The sequence below is a fragment of the Martes martes genome (genome assembly GCF_963455335.1).
Source record: "Martes martes genome assembly, chromosome: X".
NCBI lineage: Eukaryota > Metazoa > Chordata > Mammalia > Carnivora > Mustelidae > Martes > Martes martes.
This window is the reverse complement of record NC_137897.1, coordinates 14,954,227-14,976,702: the sequence shown is the minus strand read 5'-3', so window position 1 is coordinate 14,976,702 and position 22,476 is coordinate 14,954,227. Positions and strand designations below refer to the sequence as shown.

Genomic DNA, 22,476 nt, shown 5'->3' with positions numbered 1-22,476 from the left:
CTTTTTTAGAAGTTGTTTCTTGGAATTTGTGTGTATTTCAGACAGATGAAGAATGGTACTATTTTATGAAATATTACCAATCTCTGTACAAGCAGTGTTTCTGTTTGTTTGTTTTTTAAGATTTTATTTATTTATTTATTTGACAGCGAGATTACAAGTAGGCAGAGAGAGAGGGGGAAGCAGGCTCCCTGCCGAGCAGAGAGCCCAATGCAGGGCTCGATCCCAGGACCCTGAGACCATGACCTGAGCCGAAGGTAGAGGCTTTAACCCACTGAGCCACCCAGGCGCCCCTGTTTCTGTTTTTACATTTCTCACTGTCAGTAAGTATGAGAAAGTGAATAAAATCATTCAAAGGTACACTGGAAACTTTTGTAAATTGGCACTAATCACTTCATATTTGTTTTCTCTTCAAGAGCATGTGACTTATACACTTTACAAATGATTAAAAATCAAAAATTATTCCCCTGGTACACTTTTTGATACTTTTTGAGTCCTCATGTAGATACGGAAGGTGATCTTGCTAAGTACATTATAACAGTGTATCTCAATCTTTCCTCCAGAATATCCCTAATACCAGCAGAAAGTGAATGGCTACTCCCAAGGAATTAGGGGAGGAGGATTACTGCTATGAGTACAGAAATTTTGGAGACTTACAACTTGTCTTTAAACTGAATATAAAAGGGATGCCTGGGTGGCTCAGTCAGTCAACCGTCTGCCTTCAGCTCAGGTCATGATCCTAGGGTCCTGGGATCAAGTCCCATGTTGGGCTCCTTGCTTAGCAGAGACCCTGCTTTTCCCTCTGCCTGCCACTCCCCCTGCTTGTGCTCCCGCATGCTCTCTTGCTCGCTCTCTAACAAATAAATAAATTATTTTATTAATTAATTAAAATGAATGCCGAGGTTACATTCTAATGAATGATACCCATGTTTGTCTTTAACATCAAAAATGTTTCACAAAGCCACCAACTAAAATTGCTCCTGAAGGTGCAACATCATCATTTTTCTTCAGATATTCCTTATCCCCCTGCTGCATACCTCAGGAGCATTTTCTGTCCTCCATTTTGAGAAGAACAATATTATGATTACTATTATTTGATCTAACTATTCTGTTTCTCAGTAAGAGGAAGATTCTGAGATTGCATTCAACTTTCACATTGCAGTGCTTGCTTACCACCTCCCCGTGAGGAAATATCTGAAGATAATACGGTCTGCAAGCTCGAAAACAACACCACTTTAGCTTCCTTGTGTGTTTTAGGGGGACTATTTAGCAGTTCTTGGGTAATATAGGTAATTTATTACAGCTGTTAACCTCCTTTAAACCCAAAGTGATGCTTTTATTTCAAATATTGGTTAAGTAGACAGTAGAATGTAATGGTTGCAAGTTTGGGCTCTCGGTCAGCCAGATATGGATTTGATTTTTTTTCTTCTACTTGTTACATATGCTTGAGCAAGTTACTTAACCTCTCCAAGCCCCATTTTCCTCTTCCAGCCAGTCATTAAGTATTGAAATCCCTCAAGGTTCCATTCTAGGCTGCCTTCTCCTCACTCTAATACATAAATAATACATAATAATACATTAGTACTCTCACTAATTATTTTCTCTATGCCCACTATCATAATTATAACCCATATACAGCTGTCCTGACAGATTTCTCTCTCCAATCTAGATCATGCCTCTAAGCTCTGAACTCTATGTACAGCTGCATATTTTGTTCTCTTCACATGATTCAAAGGCAGTTTAAACTCAACATCTCTACAACCAAAGTCAGGATTTTCCCCTGCCCCCGCCAACCTGTCCTGTTTCATTTTTCTCTGCAACTATGAATGGCATCCAGTTAAGCAAGCCAGGAACTTGGGAGACATTTTTGACCTACCTTCTACTGCCTATCTTTTCTCTTGCCTCTCCCCACCAAGTATGAACTATCAGCAAGTCCTATTGATTTAGTAAAGATTTCTCAAATCTTGCCTGTCCTCTCCTTCTCCACTGCTACTCCTTAAGTCTTTGCCACCCCCATTTCTCCTTGGGGTGTTGAAGGAGGCTCCTAACTCGAACTAAATTTGTTCTTTCCTCAAGCCACTATTTACGTGACAGCCAACAAGAGCTAATCTTATACTTCAGTAGCTTCCTTTAAGCCTTTAGGATAAAAACATACTGTTAAGATGGCTGAGGAGCCCCTTGTTCTGGTGCCTAGTTACCTGAAAAGCACCACTTTATGTATTTTTCACTCTCCGTGTTCTGGCTACCTTGGCCCTTTTTTTTTTCCAGTCCTTGAGCACCTGGCTCCATCCCACTAGAAAGCCTTTGCACATGCGATTTCCACGTCGTGAAACACCCCACCCCACCCTTTTCCTCATCTTAACTAGCACCTCTCATGTTTATGATCTTCTCTGCCATTCTAAATCAAATTCTATTTTACCCTGTCAGAACATTATATACCTCATCTTCACAGCACTCACCACAATTGCATTTTTTCATGTGTGTAACTGTTCAGTGGCTATTTCCTCCACTAGACTCTGTGTTCTTTCCATGAGTGCAGGAGACATGCTCTGTACCATGTCTTAGCATTGAGCTAGTAGCACAGTATCTAGCATATAATTCTGGAAAGAAGTAATGACTAAATAATAGTCCTGACCTCATAGGTTAGTAGTGAGAATCAAATAATAAAAGGCCAGGCACATAATATCTGCTATGAAATTGTATTATCATGCAGTCATATTATGGGTAAACCCAAATAGACTGGTTTCTTTCTATACATTAGATTTTCAGGGAACACAGTATTTAAAGTTGCCAGGAGTTAGCATGCATCTCCCTTTATTTCTTTAAAAGTAACTTAAATACCTTACTATAAATAGCAAACATTAAAAATAGGGCATCTCCTTTCTTACTCATCCTAAAAAGCCCGTGTAAGCCAAGGAAACAGGGATGACCTGTCAGAGCTTAGAATAGCTTCATGGGGGGTTCGAAAGGTCATGAATACTCTGGCTGGGGAAGATCCGATGGCATCTTGGACCACTGCTGCTCCTGCTACCCTTAACTGGTGACCTGCCAGAGGGAACAGATGAAGAGTGCCTGAGCAAAGGCACAGAACTGGGTGGTGGCCCGATTCTTGTTCAGTACCTCCACTGTGACACTAGTCAAATTATTTAACCTCTCTAAGCCCTAGCTTGGGCAGCTATAAATAGGCATTCCTTAGTCCACCTGTCTCCCAAAATTATCATGATGATGTATTACAAGTGCTTGTGAAGGTCCTTTGCAAACCAAGAAGTGCTGAAAAGTGTTAAGGTACTTTCAAAGAAGGGTGAAAAAAGTTTGGAATCCACAGGGAGAATTTTTCTTGTGGAATGGCACAAAGAAGCTTGATTAGGGAATCTTAAGAATAAATACCAAATAAATCCTAATTATCTCCACCTAATTAGAATTTATTTCTGTTCAAAAATATTAATAATCTGATTACCTTTAACATGTGAACATCATTCCATCTTAGGAACCTGATTAAGAATGCTTTTTTCTGGGGCGCCTGGGTGGCTCAGTGGGTTAAAACCTCTGCCTTCGGCTCAGGTCATGATCTCAGAGTCCTGGGATCGGGCCCCGCATCGGGCTCTCTTCTCTACTCGGCAGGGAGCCTGCTTCCTTCTCTCTCTCTGTCTGCCTCTCTGCCTACTTGTGATCTCTCTCTGTCAAATAAATAAATAAAATCTTTTAAAAAAAAAAAAGAATGCTTTTTTCTCCCTAGTTTAGCTCACTGCTAACTGGCTAAAAGGAACTAAAGGGTGGGGCATCATAGAAGGACAAGAGGGAGTGATTTGTAGAGAGGAACACACAGTGCATCCAGGTTTCTGTGCAAGTTGTGGTGCTCTTCACTAAACTTTTGAGGTCATTGCCAATCACCTTTGGCACAGTTTCTCAAAATGAGGAACTCTCCCTCACCCTAGAATCTGTTGGATGTAGCATTTTTTGATTTTTGCTAATAGCCTGGCATGCTAGAGCAGATGATTGAGAGCTGACCTGAAAGTTAAATTCTTGATTATAATTGCTTCTCTTCTCATCTGTGGCAACTCAGTAGCAACTGCTGGGAAAGAATAGTTAGAAGAAAAAAGTTGAAATTCAGGTCCATTTAGTGAGTATGTTTAAGATTGAATGAAAAAGATCATGAGTCACTATACTGTATACCGGACACTAGTATTACACTGTATGTTAACTAACTGAAATTGAAATAAAAATTTTAAAAAAAGATCACAGACCTAATGGTCAAAATGAACAGGAAAGATGTATAGTTTCATATTAGCCATGTTATAGCATGACTGTGAATTATGTAGAGCAGGCTTTATTCATTTTGCATAAATTTCACACTAGATTTTGAAAGCAGCTAAAAATAATTTGGAAGATCAAGAGGCTCAGTAACATATGTAGGAACTGTGTTCTTCATATTTAGGTATGTGTGATAATTTAATTTTTAAAAGATCAAAATGTTAGGGTTCTGTCTTAAGTCACATTAAATAGTTGTGAATAGGCTTCTTCAGTGTGTTTTAAATTGTTCTTCCCAGCTATGAGAAATTTATGTGCAGTTTTCATACATAGAAAAGACCAATTATCAGTGATTAATTGTACCAATGGAAAATTGTGGTCCAGGGGTACTCCTGTATAACAATTTTTATCAGATCAAAAGAATTTTTATTTTGTTAAAAGCAGAGCAATGACCACTTACGTTATACTTTAAACATTGTTGGACTTTTATCTGATTACACAATTTAAAGATTTTTGTGTCTTATATGTTACATGCTTTTTGGGAATTGGCAGACAACAGAAAGAAAGAAAACAATATGTTCACTTATGTTGACACCCCAAGTTATTATCACTGTTTACGACTCATTGTATTTATAATTGATACATGAGAAAAATAAGCATCTACGGCACAACAATCTTTTTAGTAATACACAGTATTACTGGAAGGGTCTTTTAACAGTGGCATAGTTTGTGATACTTTGTAAAACTTATTTTCGCTCTCATTTAAATACAGGTTTTCTTAGTCAAAAAAATCTCAGGCTCTGATGCTAGACAGCTTTATGCCATGAAAGTATTGAAGAAGGCCACATTGAAAGGTAAGTGCTATAACTGTTTATACTGTTTGCATAGTCTAAGCAAACTGGAAGGTCTCAACAGATCTCTAGTGACTCCTAGGCCAGTTACTTACATTCTGAATCTGTTCCTGTTACTATCTTTTTTTTTTTTAAGATTTTTATTTATTTATTTATTTGAGAGAGAGAGAGAGAGCGAGCATGAGAGGAGAGAGGTCAGCGGGAGAAGCAGACTCCCCACTGAGCAGGGAGCCCGATGTGGGACTCGATCCCGGGACTCCAGGATCATGACCTGAGCCGAAGGCAGTCGCTCAACCAACTGCGCCACCCAGGCACCCCCTGTTACTATCTTTAAGTTTAAACTTTATTTTAATGAATTTTTCCTACTGGGCTAGGAATCACATGACTAGTGAGAATGGGTGTTGCCATGTTAAAGAAAAAGTTTTATAAATTCATTTTGGGCTCATGCAAATAAAGGTTTAGAAAATTCAGACTGGGTTTGATTCATCTTCAAATTAATGTGATTGTTTTAATGTTTTGAAAACCTACTGATTTATCAAAAGAAAAATAGCTTTTATTTTAAGGACTTTATCATCTTGACTTCTTTTTTTTTTTTTTAAGATTTTATTTATTTATTTGACAGACAGAAACCACAAGTAGGCAGAGAGGCAGGCAGAGAGAGAGGAGGAAGCAGGCTCCCTGTTGAGCAGAGAGCCCGATGCGGGACTCGATCCCAGGACCCTGGGATCATGACCCGAGCCGAAAGCAGAGGCTTTAACCCACTGAGCCACCCAGGTTCCCTATCATCTTGACTTCTGGTCTCCAAGTTTTTTATTTTAAGCCTCTGATTTTGAACAATCTTATATAGAATTTGACTCTTTTAGGTAAATAGTCATTTAGAAGAAATTATACATAATTTCTAAAATACTTACATCTATTTTTTTTTTAAAGATTTCTTTATTTATTGACAGAGAGAGAGTACAAGTAGACAGAGTGGCAGGCAGAAGGAGAGGGAGAAGCAGGCTCCCCACCAAGCAGGGAACCTGGTGCTCAATTCCAGAACCCTGGGATCATGACCTGATCCAAAGGCAGTGGCTCAACCGACTGAGCCACCCAGGCACCCCTTAAATCTTCTATTTAGTAGTTTTGTTTATTTTACCCCATAACCTCTGGTTGTTAATGTATTGATTCCCAGCATCATTTTTTTCCTCTTCAATTTACATGTAATTTTATTTATTTTATTTTATTTTTTTAGATTTTATTTATTTGACAGAGAGAGACACAGCGAGAGAGGGAACACAAGCAGGGGGAGTGGGAGAGGGAGAAGCGGGCTTCCCACAGAGCGAGGAGCATGATGTGGGACTCTATCCCAGGACTCTGGGATCATGACCTGAGCCGAAGGCAAACGCTTAATGACTGAGCCACCTAGGCACCCTACATGTAATTTTAAAGCTTTTAAAATATTTAGGAAGGAATATTTGTGATGACCATTTATTATTTCTGATGTTATTCTTTCCAGTTAGTAACCTAACCTGGATATCATCATTCCAAGAAATTCTACAATTCTCTATAAACACCATCCTTTGCTTTCTTTCTCTTGCTCCCTTCCTGAATGTATTTTCTTTCCTAGCTAGTCTCTACAACTGGCACACTACTTACTTGATTCTTGCTAGGACCAGAGAATTAAATTATGTCCTCAGTGCCCTACTTTATATCACTACTTGTATAACTTTATGCTTACTCCCAAGTTATAAAACTACATCAGTGGAACTTAAACAAAAGAGGTCATTCACAAAAACAACAAAAGTAGGTTTCATGTATTTGATGAGCTCTGTGTTATACATAATATACATAACTATAAAACTGAAAAAATCTAAAAGAAATCAGGAAAGGAAATAAATGCCCAATTCCTTTTAGAGAAGGCTAACTGTTGTTAAGAATCTTAGTATTCATCCAGCCATCCAATTAGCTCCATATCCTCAAGATTCCAATTGAATTTTCCTTTAAATATTTAAAATTTTATTTGAAAAGCATACACCTCAAAGAGAATAGGTGCTATGCTGTATGGCAAACCAGGTGTACAGAACAATGAGAAATGATTTCACAAATTTTGTTTGAAAGACTCCTTAGCAACCTGGAAAAATTAGTCTTAAATAAACCCTATGCCATAAAAAAATCTAACAATCTAACTGCACAATCTAAGATTTTATTTATTTATTTGACAGACAGAGATTACAAGTAGGCAGAGAGGCAGGCAGAGAGAGAGGAGGAAGCAGGCTCCCTGCCGAGCAGAGAGCCCGATGCGGGGCTCGATCCCAGGACTCCGGGATCACGACCCGAGCCGAAGGCAGAGGCTTTAACCCACTGAGCCACCCAGGCGCCCCACTAACTGCACAATCTAACTGAATTTTACAACTTACCACATCTAGGAAACTTGTGAAGAGATATTGAGCAAATTACAAGTTATAAACAGATTGACACTGCAAAAATATTTAGCCTTTCACACAATGAAAAATAGTATAAATAAGAAATCATGAAATTATTCACCTGAAATATTAGAAAATAATAACATAAGGAATGAGTACAGGGCTCCTACAGGCCAAACCTAGAACAATTTGAACATTACAGTAATTATAGTGATGGATTACAAACCACTGAGTCAAAAATCCATGGATTGATCCATAAATTAAGTAATATGGAGCAAGGGAGAGCTCTTCCTTACAGTAGAATTCCAAATAATATATATAAAAGGAATAATTGAATTAGGAGGTCCTGAAAAGTAGTATTACAACCTCTACCTAAAGGATTTCAAAATTTTATGAAGGGGGATAAAATAAGGTTTGGAAAAATGTTCCATTTTGCTGATACAGAAATACATGGAAAATAATGTTAACATTTCATACAGTGGAAGCATAAACTGGAAAGTGGTTTTGCAATAAATACAGAGAAGCATTATTGCTGCTAAACTGACCTGAGGAAATAATCTCAGAGAAAGAATTCATGCACTTGAAAATTCTCATAGCAATATTAATTTATAATGTTGAGAATTTAGAAATCACACAAATATTGAAAAATAGAGGAATGTTTAAAAATTATACTATTTAATAGGATATTATTTAAAAGAAATATTTCAAATATAGTCCCCAAAGTGAACTTAATGAAAATATGTAAGTCAACAGTTATAACAAATTTGGCTACCACAAGTATGTAAAATTACATGGATATAAGCTATAGAGGAAACCCTAGAAAAATGAAAATATTTGACATATCGGAATTGTAAGCTGTCAGATAATTTTTAGTGTATTCTTAAGCTCAATTTTAATTTTTACCAAAGTAATATGTATATAGAATCTTACAAAATAATATTGCTTTGCCAACTCTCCTCCCTATCCCAGTTCTTGAACCTCAGAGACAATGACTTTTGTCTCCTTAACTGCTATTTCTGTCATTTACATCCACATTCAGTACTCCTAATTGCAATTCTTTATTTTTTCATTTGGTGACAATTTACTGACTTCCTAACATAGCAGATTAGGATTTAGTTCTCTCATACTACCACCCACACATAATTCTGCCTTTCATGTCTGCCCAGTAATGTTTTCATTATTACAGCTTGGATTGTTTGTTTGTTTGTTTGTTTGTTTATCAGAGAGAGAGAGGGAGAGCACAAGCAGGGAGAAGAGCAGGTAGAGGGAGAAGCAGGCTTCCCACTGAGCAAGGAACCAGATGCTGGGCTCCATCCCAGTACCCTGTGATCATGACCAGAGCTGAAGGCAGACACTGACTGAACCACCCATGTGTCCCACATTATTACAGCTTCATAAGAACTGTTCCTAACTGAGCCAGATAGTATACTGGAGTCACATTACCTTCACATCTTTGCTGTATTAGATCTCATTTTCTGAATTCTGTGTCTACTTCTTTCTCAGTTCACTTTCCAGTCTGGGTAGAACACATCTCCTAGTAGCTACCTCAGAAAGGGTGAATGGATGGTGAAATTTTTGTGACCTTGAATGTCTTAAAATGCCCTTATTCTACCTTGTCAGTTAATTTATAATTTGGCTGAGTATAAAATTCTAGGTGAGAAATAATTTTCCCTCAGATATTTGAAGGCATAGTTTCCATTGTCTTCCAGTTTCCTGTGTTGCAATTATGAGGTTTATTGCAGTACTGACTTCCAGTCCTTTGTACGCAAGCTGCTTTTCCTCTTTGGAAGTTTTTAGAACCATTCAATTCTTTATCCCTGCTGTTTTGGAATTTGTACAGTGGTATTTCTTTAGTGTGAACTTTTGAAATTTACCTTATCAGGTATGGGATGGTCTCTTTCTTTCTTTTTTTTTTTTTTTAAGATTTTTTTCATTTGACAGAGAGATCACAAGTAGGCAGAGAGGCAGGCAGAGAGAGGGGGGGAAGCAGGCTCCCTGCTGAGCAGAGAGCCCGATGCGGGGCTCGATCCCAGGACCCTGAGATCATGACCTGAGCCAAAGGCAGAGGCCCAACCCACTGAGCCACCCAGGTGCCCCTGGGATGGTCTCTTTCAATCTAGAAATTCATTTCTTCAGTTTTGGCCAAGTATTTTGTCATTTTTTCCCCATTTTGTAACTCCTGCTCTTTGAATATGTTGGGTTTCGTGGATCATTTAATTTTTTTCCTTGCTGTTTTCTAGTTTTGTCTTTTTCCCCCTATTTTCTAGGAAACATACTAATTAACTTTCGAACTTCCTATAGACATTTTTGTTTCTACCATCATTTTTAATTTCCTAGATTTTCCTTGTTCTCTTCTATTTTTAAAAACTTTCTAGTATGGAAAGTGTCAGACATTTACAGAAAGAAACAAAAGAATATGGAGAACCCCCATATAACCTCCTTGCTGCCTCAGCATTTCTCAACTCATGGTCAATTTTTTTTGTGTCTGTGTCCTTTCTTTTCCCCTGTCTTGATACTATGATGCAAATCCTAGACATTGTACAATTTCTTCCATAAATATTTTAGTATGTATCTCTAAAAGATAAATATTCTTAAATAATACAACTATATTACTATACCTAAAAAATTAATATACAGATACCTAATCAATGTTTGAATTTCCACTTCTTCCTATTGTTATAATTCATCTTTCTTTTTGCAATTTGTTTGAATCGAGATCTATATCTCTATTTTATAGTTGGTTGATTCTCTTTAAGTCTTTTAATCTATGAACTCTGTCTCCATTGGTTTTTTTTTTTTTGGTAGTTTATTTGTTGAAGATACTGGTTCCTTCCACCCTGACCCTTTTTAAAGCTTCTTATTTCATGGGTGCCATATAGTCTTTGCTCTGTTGGGGTATATAAATTATTACAAGGTTGATTTTTAAGTTTTCTCCTCTTTACATTGTCTCTGTTACCCTTTATTCCTTTTTTTCCTGTTTATTTTTATAACTGTTTTTCATCTTTAGAGGCTTTCCTCAAATGCTTGGGGATCCTTTGCTATCTTTTTCACATTTAAGAGTGAGATACCAGGGCAGCTGGGTGGCTCAGTTGGTTGAGTGTCCAACTCTTGCTTTCAGCTCAGGTCATGATCTCAGGGTTGTGAGATCAAGCCCCACTTTGGGCTCCATGCTCAGTTGGGAGTCCACTTGAGATTCTCCCCTTCTCTCTCTGCATCTCTCTCTCTCTCTCTCTCTGTGTCTCTGTCTCTGTCCCTTTCTCAAAAAAATAAATAAATGTTTAAAAAAAAAAAAAAGAGTAAGTTACCAAATAGCCAACGGGAAATAGTTCTCTGGCAAGAATTTCCTTATTTCTCATTGGCTTCATTCCCTTAGGCTTAGCTTTTAGCTTTCTCTTATCTACTGTGTAAGTTACCACTTACTCATCTTCTGCTCTTGCTTTCTCTCCTGTTCTTTGTCCTTGTGAGCTTATGCATAATTTTTCCATTATCATAATTTCATTGGGGCTTTGGAAGAATGTAGAAAGTAAAACATTTATGTTTAACCAGAAGTCTCTTTCCATTTCAGAGTTCCTATTAATACAATAAATGGGGTCAAGTAGAAGTCGTTAGTGTTAAGTTGAGTTTGTAGGGACTTTTGTCCTAATACAGTAGTCTGTGGGCCTCAAAGTTTCTTAATACATAATCCTAGAAACATAAACAGCATTTCTTCTTGTTCACTCTTACGTTCAAGTCAAGGAGGATTTAAAATCTAATAGCTACGATATGAGAAAAATTATTTCAGAGGAATGTAGTTGCTTTGCCAGCATGAGTCATTATTAACAAATTCTATTTTAGGGTTTAGAGTTTAGCCAATATAAAACATGCCTTCTTCTAAACCAGTATATCCTAATCAAAATTCTTGATTTTAGGATGATTTATATTTGTCAGTAGGACTTTACATGATAAAAGAAACCAGATTAGAATTATTACACAGTCCTACCTCAGACAAAATGAAGGAATTCTTGAGTAAGTAAATCTCGCTGCTCATTTTCAACTAAACAAGTTCTCATCAGCGTTACATGTAAGGAAACCACCTCACAAGATAATCATAATGGGAAAAAAATCATCTTTTTCTAGCCTCTCATTTTATAGAGAAGAAAGCAGGAAGTCCCTGAGCAGTATAAGAATTTGAGCAGGTAATTCATCTAGTTACTGGCAGGGCCACTGAAACCTGTAGTTCCTGACTCCCAAATAATTGTTCTTTTGGTCGTGATAGAATAATAGATGAGGGATATGCAGTAAATATACGGATGGTTATTTTTGCTGCTCACTGAGCAGAGAGGTGTGTTTTAAATGATAAGCTTTGTAATCTTTGTATAATTATTGAAAGATAGAAATTTGGAATCCAGCTTTAAGGTAATAGAAACTGAATCCAAGATCATATAGATAGCAGTATAAAAGCACAAATGTGGGCTAGACTGGAACAGAGTTATCAGCAGACCTAAGTGATGAACCTCATTTATATAAATAATAGAAAGGATCTGTTGGATAGAAGACACCAGTTGTTGTGATAGGATAAGATAATGAAATCAGAGATTGATACTGAATTTCATATACTTGTTGCTGGACAAGTCATTTAAAAGAGCTTTGTAGACCTCAAGAGCAAAATGATTTCTGTATCTGGTTTGCCCATTTTCAGTCACTGGCACTGAAATCTCCCAATTGAAAGTGGAAAATTGGTAGAATGGGAAACATAGGATTTTGTTTTAGATTCTTTGTTTCTTTTTTTCCAGGGGTCTTATTTCTGTTTTTAAATATCTGGTCACTTTATATTGAAAAGAATACCAGTTCATCTTTCTCTCTGTCCCTACCCTCCTCCCCCTACAGAAGACTCTTTTCCTGGTTCTTTCTGCTTAAACTTTGACATAACCATTCAGTCCTTCTGGCCTGAAGAATGCAAGTCATTTATGGTTTATCCTTATTATGCAACAGAAAAAAAGAATAAAATTTTAATGAATGATCATGTTCACTTCTTAAATCCATTGAGCTACCAACACAGAATACTTATCAGAATGTATTCTATTTAGTTAGTTGTCTGTCACTCCCATCAGATTATGAGCTTCTTGAAGAATATTTTGTTTGTATTTGTGTCTTACGGTACCTATTACATAGAATTTGCTCAGCGAATCATTGATCGGTAAAAGAGAGCTTTACCTCTAAGGCGAAACATAAATTTATCTGCCATTCCAGATTGTCAAGAATCTGGGTCTTCCCAGTTTAACCTCCCCAGTTTCCATACCGATTTGGTTACTTTCTCTTCCTTACGTATGCCTCCATGTCCTTGCTTGCTCTGGTACTCCATACCTGGACTTCTCTTTTAGGTCTGACCTTCCCATCCATCTAAATTCCACTCCGAAAGTGCCAAACTCCACCTCTTCCTTCATGCTTTCCTACTCATCTTTTCCTTCCCTGAATTTCTTTCTGTACTACTTATTGCTAGTAATAAGTCATTTTATCCCTTTATCATATTCATGGTGCTATAGCTACCATTTAATTGACTATCTCCTATATACCAGGCTATAGCTACCATTTAATTGACTATCTCCTATATACCAGGCTCTGGGATGTACAGACCTTATCTCAAATGGTCACACAGCCTACAAAGGTACAGTGGTGTTATCTCTACTTCATAGATGAGAGGCGATGGAGGCTCAAAGAGTTTGAGTAGGTAACTTGCTTAAGATTACACAGATCTGAATCTGATTTAACTCCAAAAAGCCTCTGCTCTTTCAGTTGCACCACGTTATTTCTTCTCCCCTTTCTCTCCTCCTTCCCCCAAAGTAGACCTTTTTGGGTATACCCATCATTCACCATGTCTGTCATGTTTTACAGTTGCTTAATGAATGCTTGTTAAATTGAGTTGATAGGATTGGTAGGGGTTAGTAAAACCTATTCCGTTTTCTTGTGTGTTTTAATATTTCATTGGGATGCTTCATTTTTAAAAAGTTACTCTTTTTTGGTCATTTTTTATAACTTTGATTAAAATACTTGTAAATTTGATGTTAAAGCCAACATCTGATTAAAATTCTGATATGTTCTCTATGTATTTTTAAACATAAAGCACAGATTTTATAAACATGAACACTTTTGTCTAGCTATATAATTTAGTAAAAAATATATTTTAAAAATTTGAGACTAATAGTTTTATTTGTACATATAAATTGTTTTATTGGTATGTATGAAAATATGAATTCACACTTTAGCATAATTTAATTTAAAATAGGCACCAAAGAGATTTTGTTTTAAAGATTGTCTCTGAAAGCTATTGTAATACAGCCATATGTACAATATTTTGTAGTTCGAGATCGTGTTCGGACAAAAATGGAGCGTGATATCTTGGTAGAAGTTAATCATCCTTTTATTGTCAAGTTACATTATGGTAAGTTCAAAACCACTTGCAACCTCATCCCTCCACCTGATCCTCCACTCCCTAAGTGCATTCAGATATATTAATGTATATAAGTATTCACTTGTGTATATTTATATGTGTTTAACAGATAAATAAAATCATGGAAATTAAACCATTACTTCTTAAACTTTAGAAGCCTTTATTGCATTTATACTTATGTTTCTGAATAGTAGCCATAGGAATAGGTAATAATAATCATTGTTCTTTATTATAATAAGGAGTTTATTATATATTTATGTATTTGTATTATAATATTATATAATTAGTAACAGTGTACCAGCAGTTTATAGTGCATATGTGTTAGCCCAACTTTTCTTAAAAGCGAGAAAGATCCCTAATGTCAACATCCTGAAGCTTTTATCACCTTTCTTTTCCCCAAAGGTGTATGTGCTTCTCTCAGTGGGTAAAGTTGTGATTCTTCGTGTAATTAAAGCTTTGTGTAATTAAACCCACATTTTTCCTCCACTTAAGTGACATGGTTCTTATATTTTGTTTCATGGTTAAGTAACCATGTTGGGAATTTTTCTTATTGATCACATTTTTTTTAAAGATTTTATTATTTGACAGAGAGAGATCACAAGTAGGCAGAGAGGCAGGCAGAAGGGAGGAGGAAGCAGGCTCCCTGCTGAGCAGAGAGCCTGGTGGGATCCCAGGACCCTGAGATCATGACCTGAGCCGAAGGCAGTGGCTTAACCCACTGAGCCACCCAGGTGCCCTGATTGATCACATGTTTTAAAACTACTGTATTCCTGGGAGACTGTGGCCTGAAGAAAATGCAACAAATGTTCTAGTGGTTCCATAATAAAAAACTCTGGTTTTAACATTTCCACATGGACACTAAGAGAAATCAGTGGTTATCTTCTCATAAAAAATAAATTTAGATCTATGATATAATCATTAGTTTGCTTAAAATAATATAATATTCATTATTCAATAATAATAATTTGTGAATGAGTTGACCTAATGTAAGCCAAAAAAATAAACTGGTGGATTAAACAGAAATTCTCATTTCTTCATTCAGCTTTTCAAACTGAAGGGAAGTTGTATCTTATTTTGGATTTTCTCAGGGGAGGAGATTTGTTTACACGCTTATCCAAAGAGGTATGTAATTAATCTCTATTTTTAATCTATCTATATGCATCCTGTTTTAACTAAAACTTTGTTATATTTCAATATTATGTTTATCGTATTTTGTCTAGTGGCACAAGAGTCTTAATTAGAGCCAAAAAGAGTTCTTTTCCTACCTTTTGAAATTATTCTGAAAGTAGGACTTTAAATTGATAAAATGTCTTTGTCTTTTGTCCTGCACCTTTTAGTTACAGTTTTCAGAAGCAATAAATAATATATCAAGGTATCCTTAAACAATTAATACTGGAAATTCAGTATGCGTTTAAAAGATCACTTTTCATTTCTAAGGTGTTACTGTGGTAGGGCAACAATGGCACAATCTGAATATAGATGTTACTTAATAAAATGTAAAATTATTTCCCCCACAGTGCATTTAGAAAGTAATTAGTTGACTGATTTGATCAGTCAGGGATTTTTGCAAATTCCTTTCATTAGTAAAGTGGATAAAACTACATGTGATTAGCATGTTTATAACTTTTTAAATATTTAAACTCTAGGATGGAATTTTAAATAAAGGCTATAGACACAGAAAATAAGACAAAAAAATTATTATTTTATTTTAGGTGATGTTCACAGAAGAAGATGTGAAATTCTACTTGGCCGAACTTGCACTTGCTTTAGACCATCTACATAGCCTGGGAATAATCTATAGAGACTTAAAACCAGAAAAGTAAGGAATTATGCCACTAAGTTGAATACAATGTAATAAAATTATCTAAGAGGTAATAAAAAATAAAATTACTTTGTAGAACTACCACAAGAATTATATTAGAGTGCCTGTGCTTCACATTTCTGATAACACACTATGTAATCTTATACTTCTAAAAATCTGCCAATCATAATATCTGTTATTGTTATCTTGTTTTCATTTGCATTTTTTTATTTTTTTTATTTTTTTTAAAGATTTTATTTATTCATTGGACAGAGAGATACACAACAAGAGAGGGAGCACAAGCAGGGGGAGTGGGAGAGGAAGAAGCAGACTCCCTGTCCAGCAGGGAGCCCGATGTGGGGCTCGATCCCAGAACCCTGGGATCATGACCTGAGCCGAAGGCAGACGCTTAACAACAGCCACCCAGGCGCTCCTGCATTTTTTTATTTTTAATGAGGTTGAAATCCATGTGCATATGTTTATTGACAATTTGTATTTTTGTGTGATTTTCTGTTCATGGCCTTCATTTATCTTGGAATATTTTTTTCCTATTGTTTTATAAGATACCTTTAGAAATTAAGAATTTAATCATTTGGCATATATTACAAATAGTCTTTTTAGTTTGTATTTTAATTTTAACTTATTCTATTTTTACCTACACAAGTATTTTTTTCTTAGATCTATCAGACTTTTGTGATCTCTTCCATGACTTTTAGTCTTAGAAAGCCTTTTCCAATCGCATAATCAGATACTTATATTCTCATTTTATGGTTTCTTTTTTAACTTTTAACTCCATCTGGAAATTTTTTGGTACGAAGGATGGCATAGAGTTACTGCTTTCCTTCAAATATCGTTTATTGAATTTTGGGGGGGGAGCGGGGAGAGAGAAAGAGAGCATGCATGAGCAGGGGGTAGAGGGAGAGGGAGAGAGAGAATCTTAAGCAGGCTCCACACCAAGTGTGGAGCCTGATGTGGGGCTCAGTCTCACAACCTCAAGATCATGACCTGAGCCCCTGAAAATTGTCTTCTCCACATCATTTCAAATTCTTAGTGTGAGTTGAGCAAATTTCCCATTGTTTTTGTAGTAGCAAGTATCAAGAAGCTAGTATTTGGGGCACCTGGGTGGCTCAGTCAGTTAAGTGTCCAACTGTTGATTTCAGCTCAGGTCATGATCTCAGGGTTGTGACATGGAGCCCTTTATCAGGCTCTGTGCTAGGCGTGGAGCCTGCTTAAGATTCTCTCCTTCTCCCTCTAGCCCTCTCCCGACTCACACTCACACTCTCTCTGTCTCTCTCAAATAAATCTTTAAAAAAAAGAATTTGGATATTACTTACATTAAAATGTTACATGCAAAATTTAAATTATATATTACAACAGGAAATGATCCTTTGGGATCCTATTTACATGATCATTTAGAAATTATTAGACTTTCACATTTTACTTTCATTTTTTATACATTTTGGTTTTGGATAAGTTTTATATGCGTCCATTGTTTTCCCCAGATTATTACTAAGTTTTGTTTTTCTCATTTTCCTGATTTCGAACTATAAAGACATAAAATATAATTCCTAGTGAGAATAAATATTCAAGAATATGGTTCTTAGAAGAAAAAAATTACTTTAAACATAATAAAAATATGTGTTAGTGTTTTATATCATTTAGTTGAATGTATTTATTGTAAACCATTGGATTAGCATTGGTCACAAAATTATGTATACAGCATGGGACTTTCTTAGGAGTCAAATAAGATCAAATGTATGTAAGAAGTGAGATCTTTCACAAAGATGCCTAGATGACACTATTAATTGATGTAACATTTAGTTGTTAAATAATCCAACTATATACCATCATATAGAACTTGGAAGAAATTTCAGTTTTTAGACCAGTTGTTTTATGCACTGTAAGGGGTTTCCCACATTCTTGTAAACCAAAACTCTATTATAATAAATATGGTTGAAAATGATTATTAGTAGTTAAAAAAGAACTTTGCCTATTGAAAGTAATACAGTTGGCTTTTTCTTTCAAAGATAAAGGGTAGACGTGGTTATCTTAAAAAAATGCATTTGCTATAGAAGGCGTAAGTAATGTTCTGTTAGCTTAGATATGTTCTCTCTCTTTTTTTTTTTTCAAAATTACCAAGAGTGATTTGAAGTTTTGTTTTTAGAATTGTCTTTCATGTATTTATTAGACAGAGGGAGGATAATTTCCACCATACCTAATAATTTCCTTTATATTCTGGAAATGGTTAGTCTGCTCTGTAATCAAGCATAATTAAGCTTGTATTTTTTTATAAGTCCCTTATGAAGACATGAAAAATAAGTCCCTACTGAATTATCCTCAGTAGTAAACTTTATTGTAATCCTGTTTGAATTGATGACATAGAAAGGTTGGTAGTATTTTTGACATAGCAAAATTTTATTATAGCAAAATTTGGCTTTCACATTTTTTTAGTTAGAATTAAAAGTAAAGAAATCCCTATGTTATAGAATGGCTTTGAATATAAGTGAAACAGTTTATTACTTGGCCTTTCAAGTCAATATACTAAAATGCCCATCCAGAAATAGAATTATTGACCTCCAGCCTAGTACTTATCCCTTTCTATAGCTTGTTAGTTAATGACATTATTCTCCACTCAAGTATCTCCTAAAGCCGGAAACCTAGTGTCTTCTCCATTTGTTCTTTATCATGATCCATATTTAAGAGCTCACTAAATACCCTTTATTTTCCCCTCTGAACTGTTTTATGAAAATGCAGATCTGATTATCTCTACGTTTCATGCATATAAACTTTATATGATTTTCAGTGCCCTTGGGAAGAAGCCCAAACTATTTGGAATGCCTTATTGGCCTTTTGTAGACTGGCCCCATGCATTCAACATATGTTTCTTATTTGTCTCTACCAGGCGCTGAGCGACAAGATGAATAAGGTCAAACCTAGAAGCTCAGAGTTTACTGAGAAAGAGAGAAAACACTGGAGAACTTACACAGATTGGATAGGGGGCGCCTGGCTGGCTCAGTTGGTTAAGTGTCCAACTCTTGATTTGGGCTCAGATCATGATCTCAGGATTCTGAGATCAAGCCCTGCATCTAGCATCAAGCCTGCTTAAGATTCTCTCTCCTTCCACTCCCCGACTCTAAAAAAAAAAAAGAAAAGAAAAGAAAAAGAGGATTGGATAGAGAAACTAGGAAAGAATGATTGAGTCAGATACCTAAAAAATGACCAAGAAAATGACAACTTTAATGCAGTTGACTTAAATATGTGGACCCTCTGTCTGTTGTGCAAGCACTAAGGATTTTAGTTAGGCCACCTCTGCAGAAAAACATTACAAAGAGCAACTAGAAATTAGAAAGAATATATAGGTTTTAGTTCTTTTCCTTATAGTTTTCAAATGCCCTTAATACATGTTTATAAGGCTTTGCCTTTGGGTTTTGTTATGTATGTGTATCCAAAAAAATTTTCTCCTTTTTTACCTTTCCCTTATCACAGTCTAAAACAATATTTTAGAAGAAATGTGGTGATCTGGTGCTTAACACAGTAGTTTCAGTTCTAGGTTCTATAAGTATCTGGTGGTTTGAAAAGATTTTCTGAATTTGTTTTCTTTCAGCATACTTCTTGATGAAGAAGGTCACATCAAGTTAACAGGTAAAAATCTTCATTTTATTAAAATATTCTCTTCTACTTTATATAATTTCTTTTAAAGTTGATTGTGGTTCAAATATTGAGTAACACATTGCCTTGAAAACTTGGATTAGAATTTTTAATAAATGTAAATATTGGAACTCAAAACTTAAACTTTAAGTGTGGAAATTATTGTAGGATAGTTATGAGTTGTGTATTTATTTTGGCAGATTTTGGCCTAAGTAAAGAGTCTATTGACCATGAAAAGAAGGCCTATTCTTTCTGTGGAACTGTGGAATACATGGCTCCCGAAGTAGTTAATCGTCGAGGTCACACTCAAAGTGCGGACTGGTGGTCTTTTGGTGTGTTAATGGTAAGGATTGGGGTGTTTTTTGAGTTCAGTAATATGGTGGAAGTATAAATCACTTGTTTTATTATATAGCAATTTTACAAGATTTGGTTTGAAGTAAGATGTTGCTTTTTTATTTTCTGGCCTTGAGATTTTATACTTCTTGACTAATACCCCTGATTATGTTGCCTTTTTGTAGTTTGAAATGCTCACTGGTACACTACCTTTCCAAGGAAAAGATCGAAAAGAAACAATGACTATGATTCTTAAGTAAGTACTCCCTAAGTACTCCCTAGTGAATATGTTTTGATGAGATTTAGAAATAAATGCTTCAAACTGAAATATGAAATTTTATTCATTGATATTATGATGTTAATGTTAATGTGCTTCAAATATGAACAAGCCCCATAGATTTAGAGTACTCATGTTCCTTTTTTTCAATTCTGGGCACACAAATGTTGGAGCTTTTGGCCCTTATTCATGCCCTCCACCAAGTACAGCCAGAGACAAGGCCCCTGCCCCAAGCAGAAACACCAGGGATCCAGGGCTCTGGATTATATCTCTAAAGGAGTACTCATATAATCTTCATATTAATGTTAAAATAGTGAAAGCTTCACCTTTTAAATTTGGAATATGATAAGGACATCGATTATTCCACTTCTCTTCATGTTGTCCTAGAGATACTAGCAAGTATAATAAGGCCAGGAAAAGAAATAAGGTTTAAGGTTTAAAAAGAAGAAATAAGATTATCCTTATTTATACAACATGACTGTGTCCATAGAAAATCCAAATCTTCATATACATTCTTGGAATTAATAAGAGTTTAGCAAAGTTGTTGGATCAGAGGTGAATAAATAAAATCTATTTTATATCTACATAGTAGCAACAGAAAATGAAATTTTTTAAAAAGATAATATTTACAAGAGTATAAAAAACTCAAATAATTAGGGATAAATATAGCAAAAGTTATGTAAAAACTCTATGCAGAAAACTAGGAAATTTTATTTAAAGAAAATTTAAGGGGTACCTGGTTGGCTCAGTGGGTTAAAGCCTCTGCTTTCGGCTCAGTCATGATCCTAGGGTCCTGGGATCCAGCCTGCGTCAGGCTCTGTGCTCGGCGGGGAGCCTGCTTCCTCCTCTCTCTCTGCCTGCCTCTCCACCTGCTTGTGATCTCTGTCTGTCAAATAAATAAATAAAGGAAAAAAATTAAAATTTAAAGGATTGTTTTGCAAGGTTGTACCATGTTCCCGTTATGACAGACACAATATTGTAAAGATGTGGGTTTGTATAGATGAGCATTTTCCAGTAGAAATGTAATGTAAAATTACTGTGTAATTTTAAATTTTTTAGTAGCAACATTTAAAAAGTAAAAAAATTTAGTATGGATTATAATATATTTTATTTAACCCAGTATAGCCAAGATACCATTTCAACATGTAATCAAACAGTAGAAAATGATTCATGAGATACGATACTTTTTTTTCTTACTTACTTGAAACTCAGTGTGCATTTTATTTTATTTTATTTTTTCCAGGGTGCACTTTATACTTAGAATTTGGGCTAACCATATTTCAAGTGCTTGGTGGCTCTTTGTTGCTAGTGGCTACCATATTATACAGCATAACTATAGCCTTAATGCAGATGGGATTTAAATTTTAAGAAGTTTTTTGTGTGAAACTTGATAAACTGATTCTAATATGTAAATCAGAAAATGCACATTATAACCACAATGGGCTACAATTGCATACCCACCAGAATGGCTAAACAATATAAAGTGCTGACAGGATGTGGAGCAGTGGCAACTTTCATCCATAGCTGGAAGGTTCTTACAACCTTTGGCAAGCAGTTTTTGACATTATCTTCTAAAGCTAAATATATGTATACCCTCATCCAGTAATTCCACTCGTACACATGCACCCAGTTTACATGCATCAAGGTACTTGCACATCAAGAAACCAGAACAAAGGGGCGCCTGGGTGGCTCAGTGGGTTAAGCCTCTGCCTTCGGCTCAGGTCATGATCCCAGGGTTCTGGGATCGAGCCCCACATCAGGCTCTCTGCTCAGCGGGGAGCCTGTTTCCCCCTCTCTCTCTGCCTGCCTCTCTGCCTACTTGTGATCTCTGTCAAATAAATAAAATCTTTAAAAAAAAAAAAAAAGAAAAGAAACCAGAACAAAGATGTTCATAGCAGCATTATTTGTAATAGCCAAAAAGTGGAAAATGGATCACTAGCAGTAGAGTAGATTAATAAATTATGATATATTCATAAATGAGATAGAGCAGCGGTTGACATATGATCTGTAAATATTTTAGGCTTTGCAAGCCACACACACTGTCACATATTCTTATTCTTTATTGTTTATTTCCAGCACTTTAAAAATGTTAAAACCCGGGTCCCTGGGCACCTGGGTGGCCCAGTCAGTTAAGCCTCGGACTCTAGATTTCAGCTCAGGTCCTGGTCTCAGGGTCATGGGATCAAACCCCATGTTGGACTCCACCCTCAGCGCACAGTCTGCTTGTTCCTGCCCTTTGTTCTTCCCTGCCACTCATGCTTGCTTGCTCTCAAACAAAATCCTAAAAATAGTGTAAAAACCATTCTTAGCTTGAAAGCCTTGGAAAAACAGACTGAGGCCTTTGGCCCAGGGGTGCAGTATACCATATAGCAAAGAAAATGAACAAACCAGTTATATGCAGGTACTTGGGTTAATTGTGTAAGGATGTTGAGCAAAAACAGTTCAGACACAAAAGAATAAATAACTATATGGTTCTATTTATAAAGGTT

The 22,476-nt window shown here is 35.9% G+C and overlaps 1 protein-coding gene across 2 annotated transcripts in view; it reads left to right on the top strand.

The window, feature by feature from the left end:
• The window catches only part of RPS6KA3 (ribosomal protein S6 kinase A3), a 111,377-nt gene that overhangs the window by 57,958 nt on the left and 30,943 nt on the right, over positions 1–22,476 (top strand). For both annotated transcript variants that reach the window (XM_080831229.1, XM_080831228.1), the window contains exons 4-10: positions 5,018–5,099; positions 13,839–13,919; positions 14,971–15,050; positions 15,641–15,747; positions 19,334–19,371; positions 19,578–19,720; positions 19,896–19,966. In XM_080831229.1, coding sequence (XP_080687355.1) covers positions 5,018–5,099; positions 13,839–13,919; positions 14,971–15,050; positions 15,641–15,747; positions 19,334–19,371; positions 19,578–19,720; positions 19,896–19,966 — 602 coding nt within the window. The remainder of the gene's footprint in view (positions 1–5,017; positions 5,100–13,838; positions 13,920–14,970; positions 15,051–15,640; positions 15,748–19,333; positions 19,372–19,577; positions 19,721–19,895; positions 19,967–22,476) is intronic.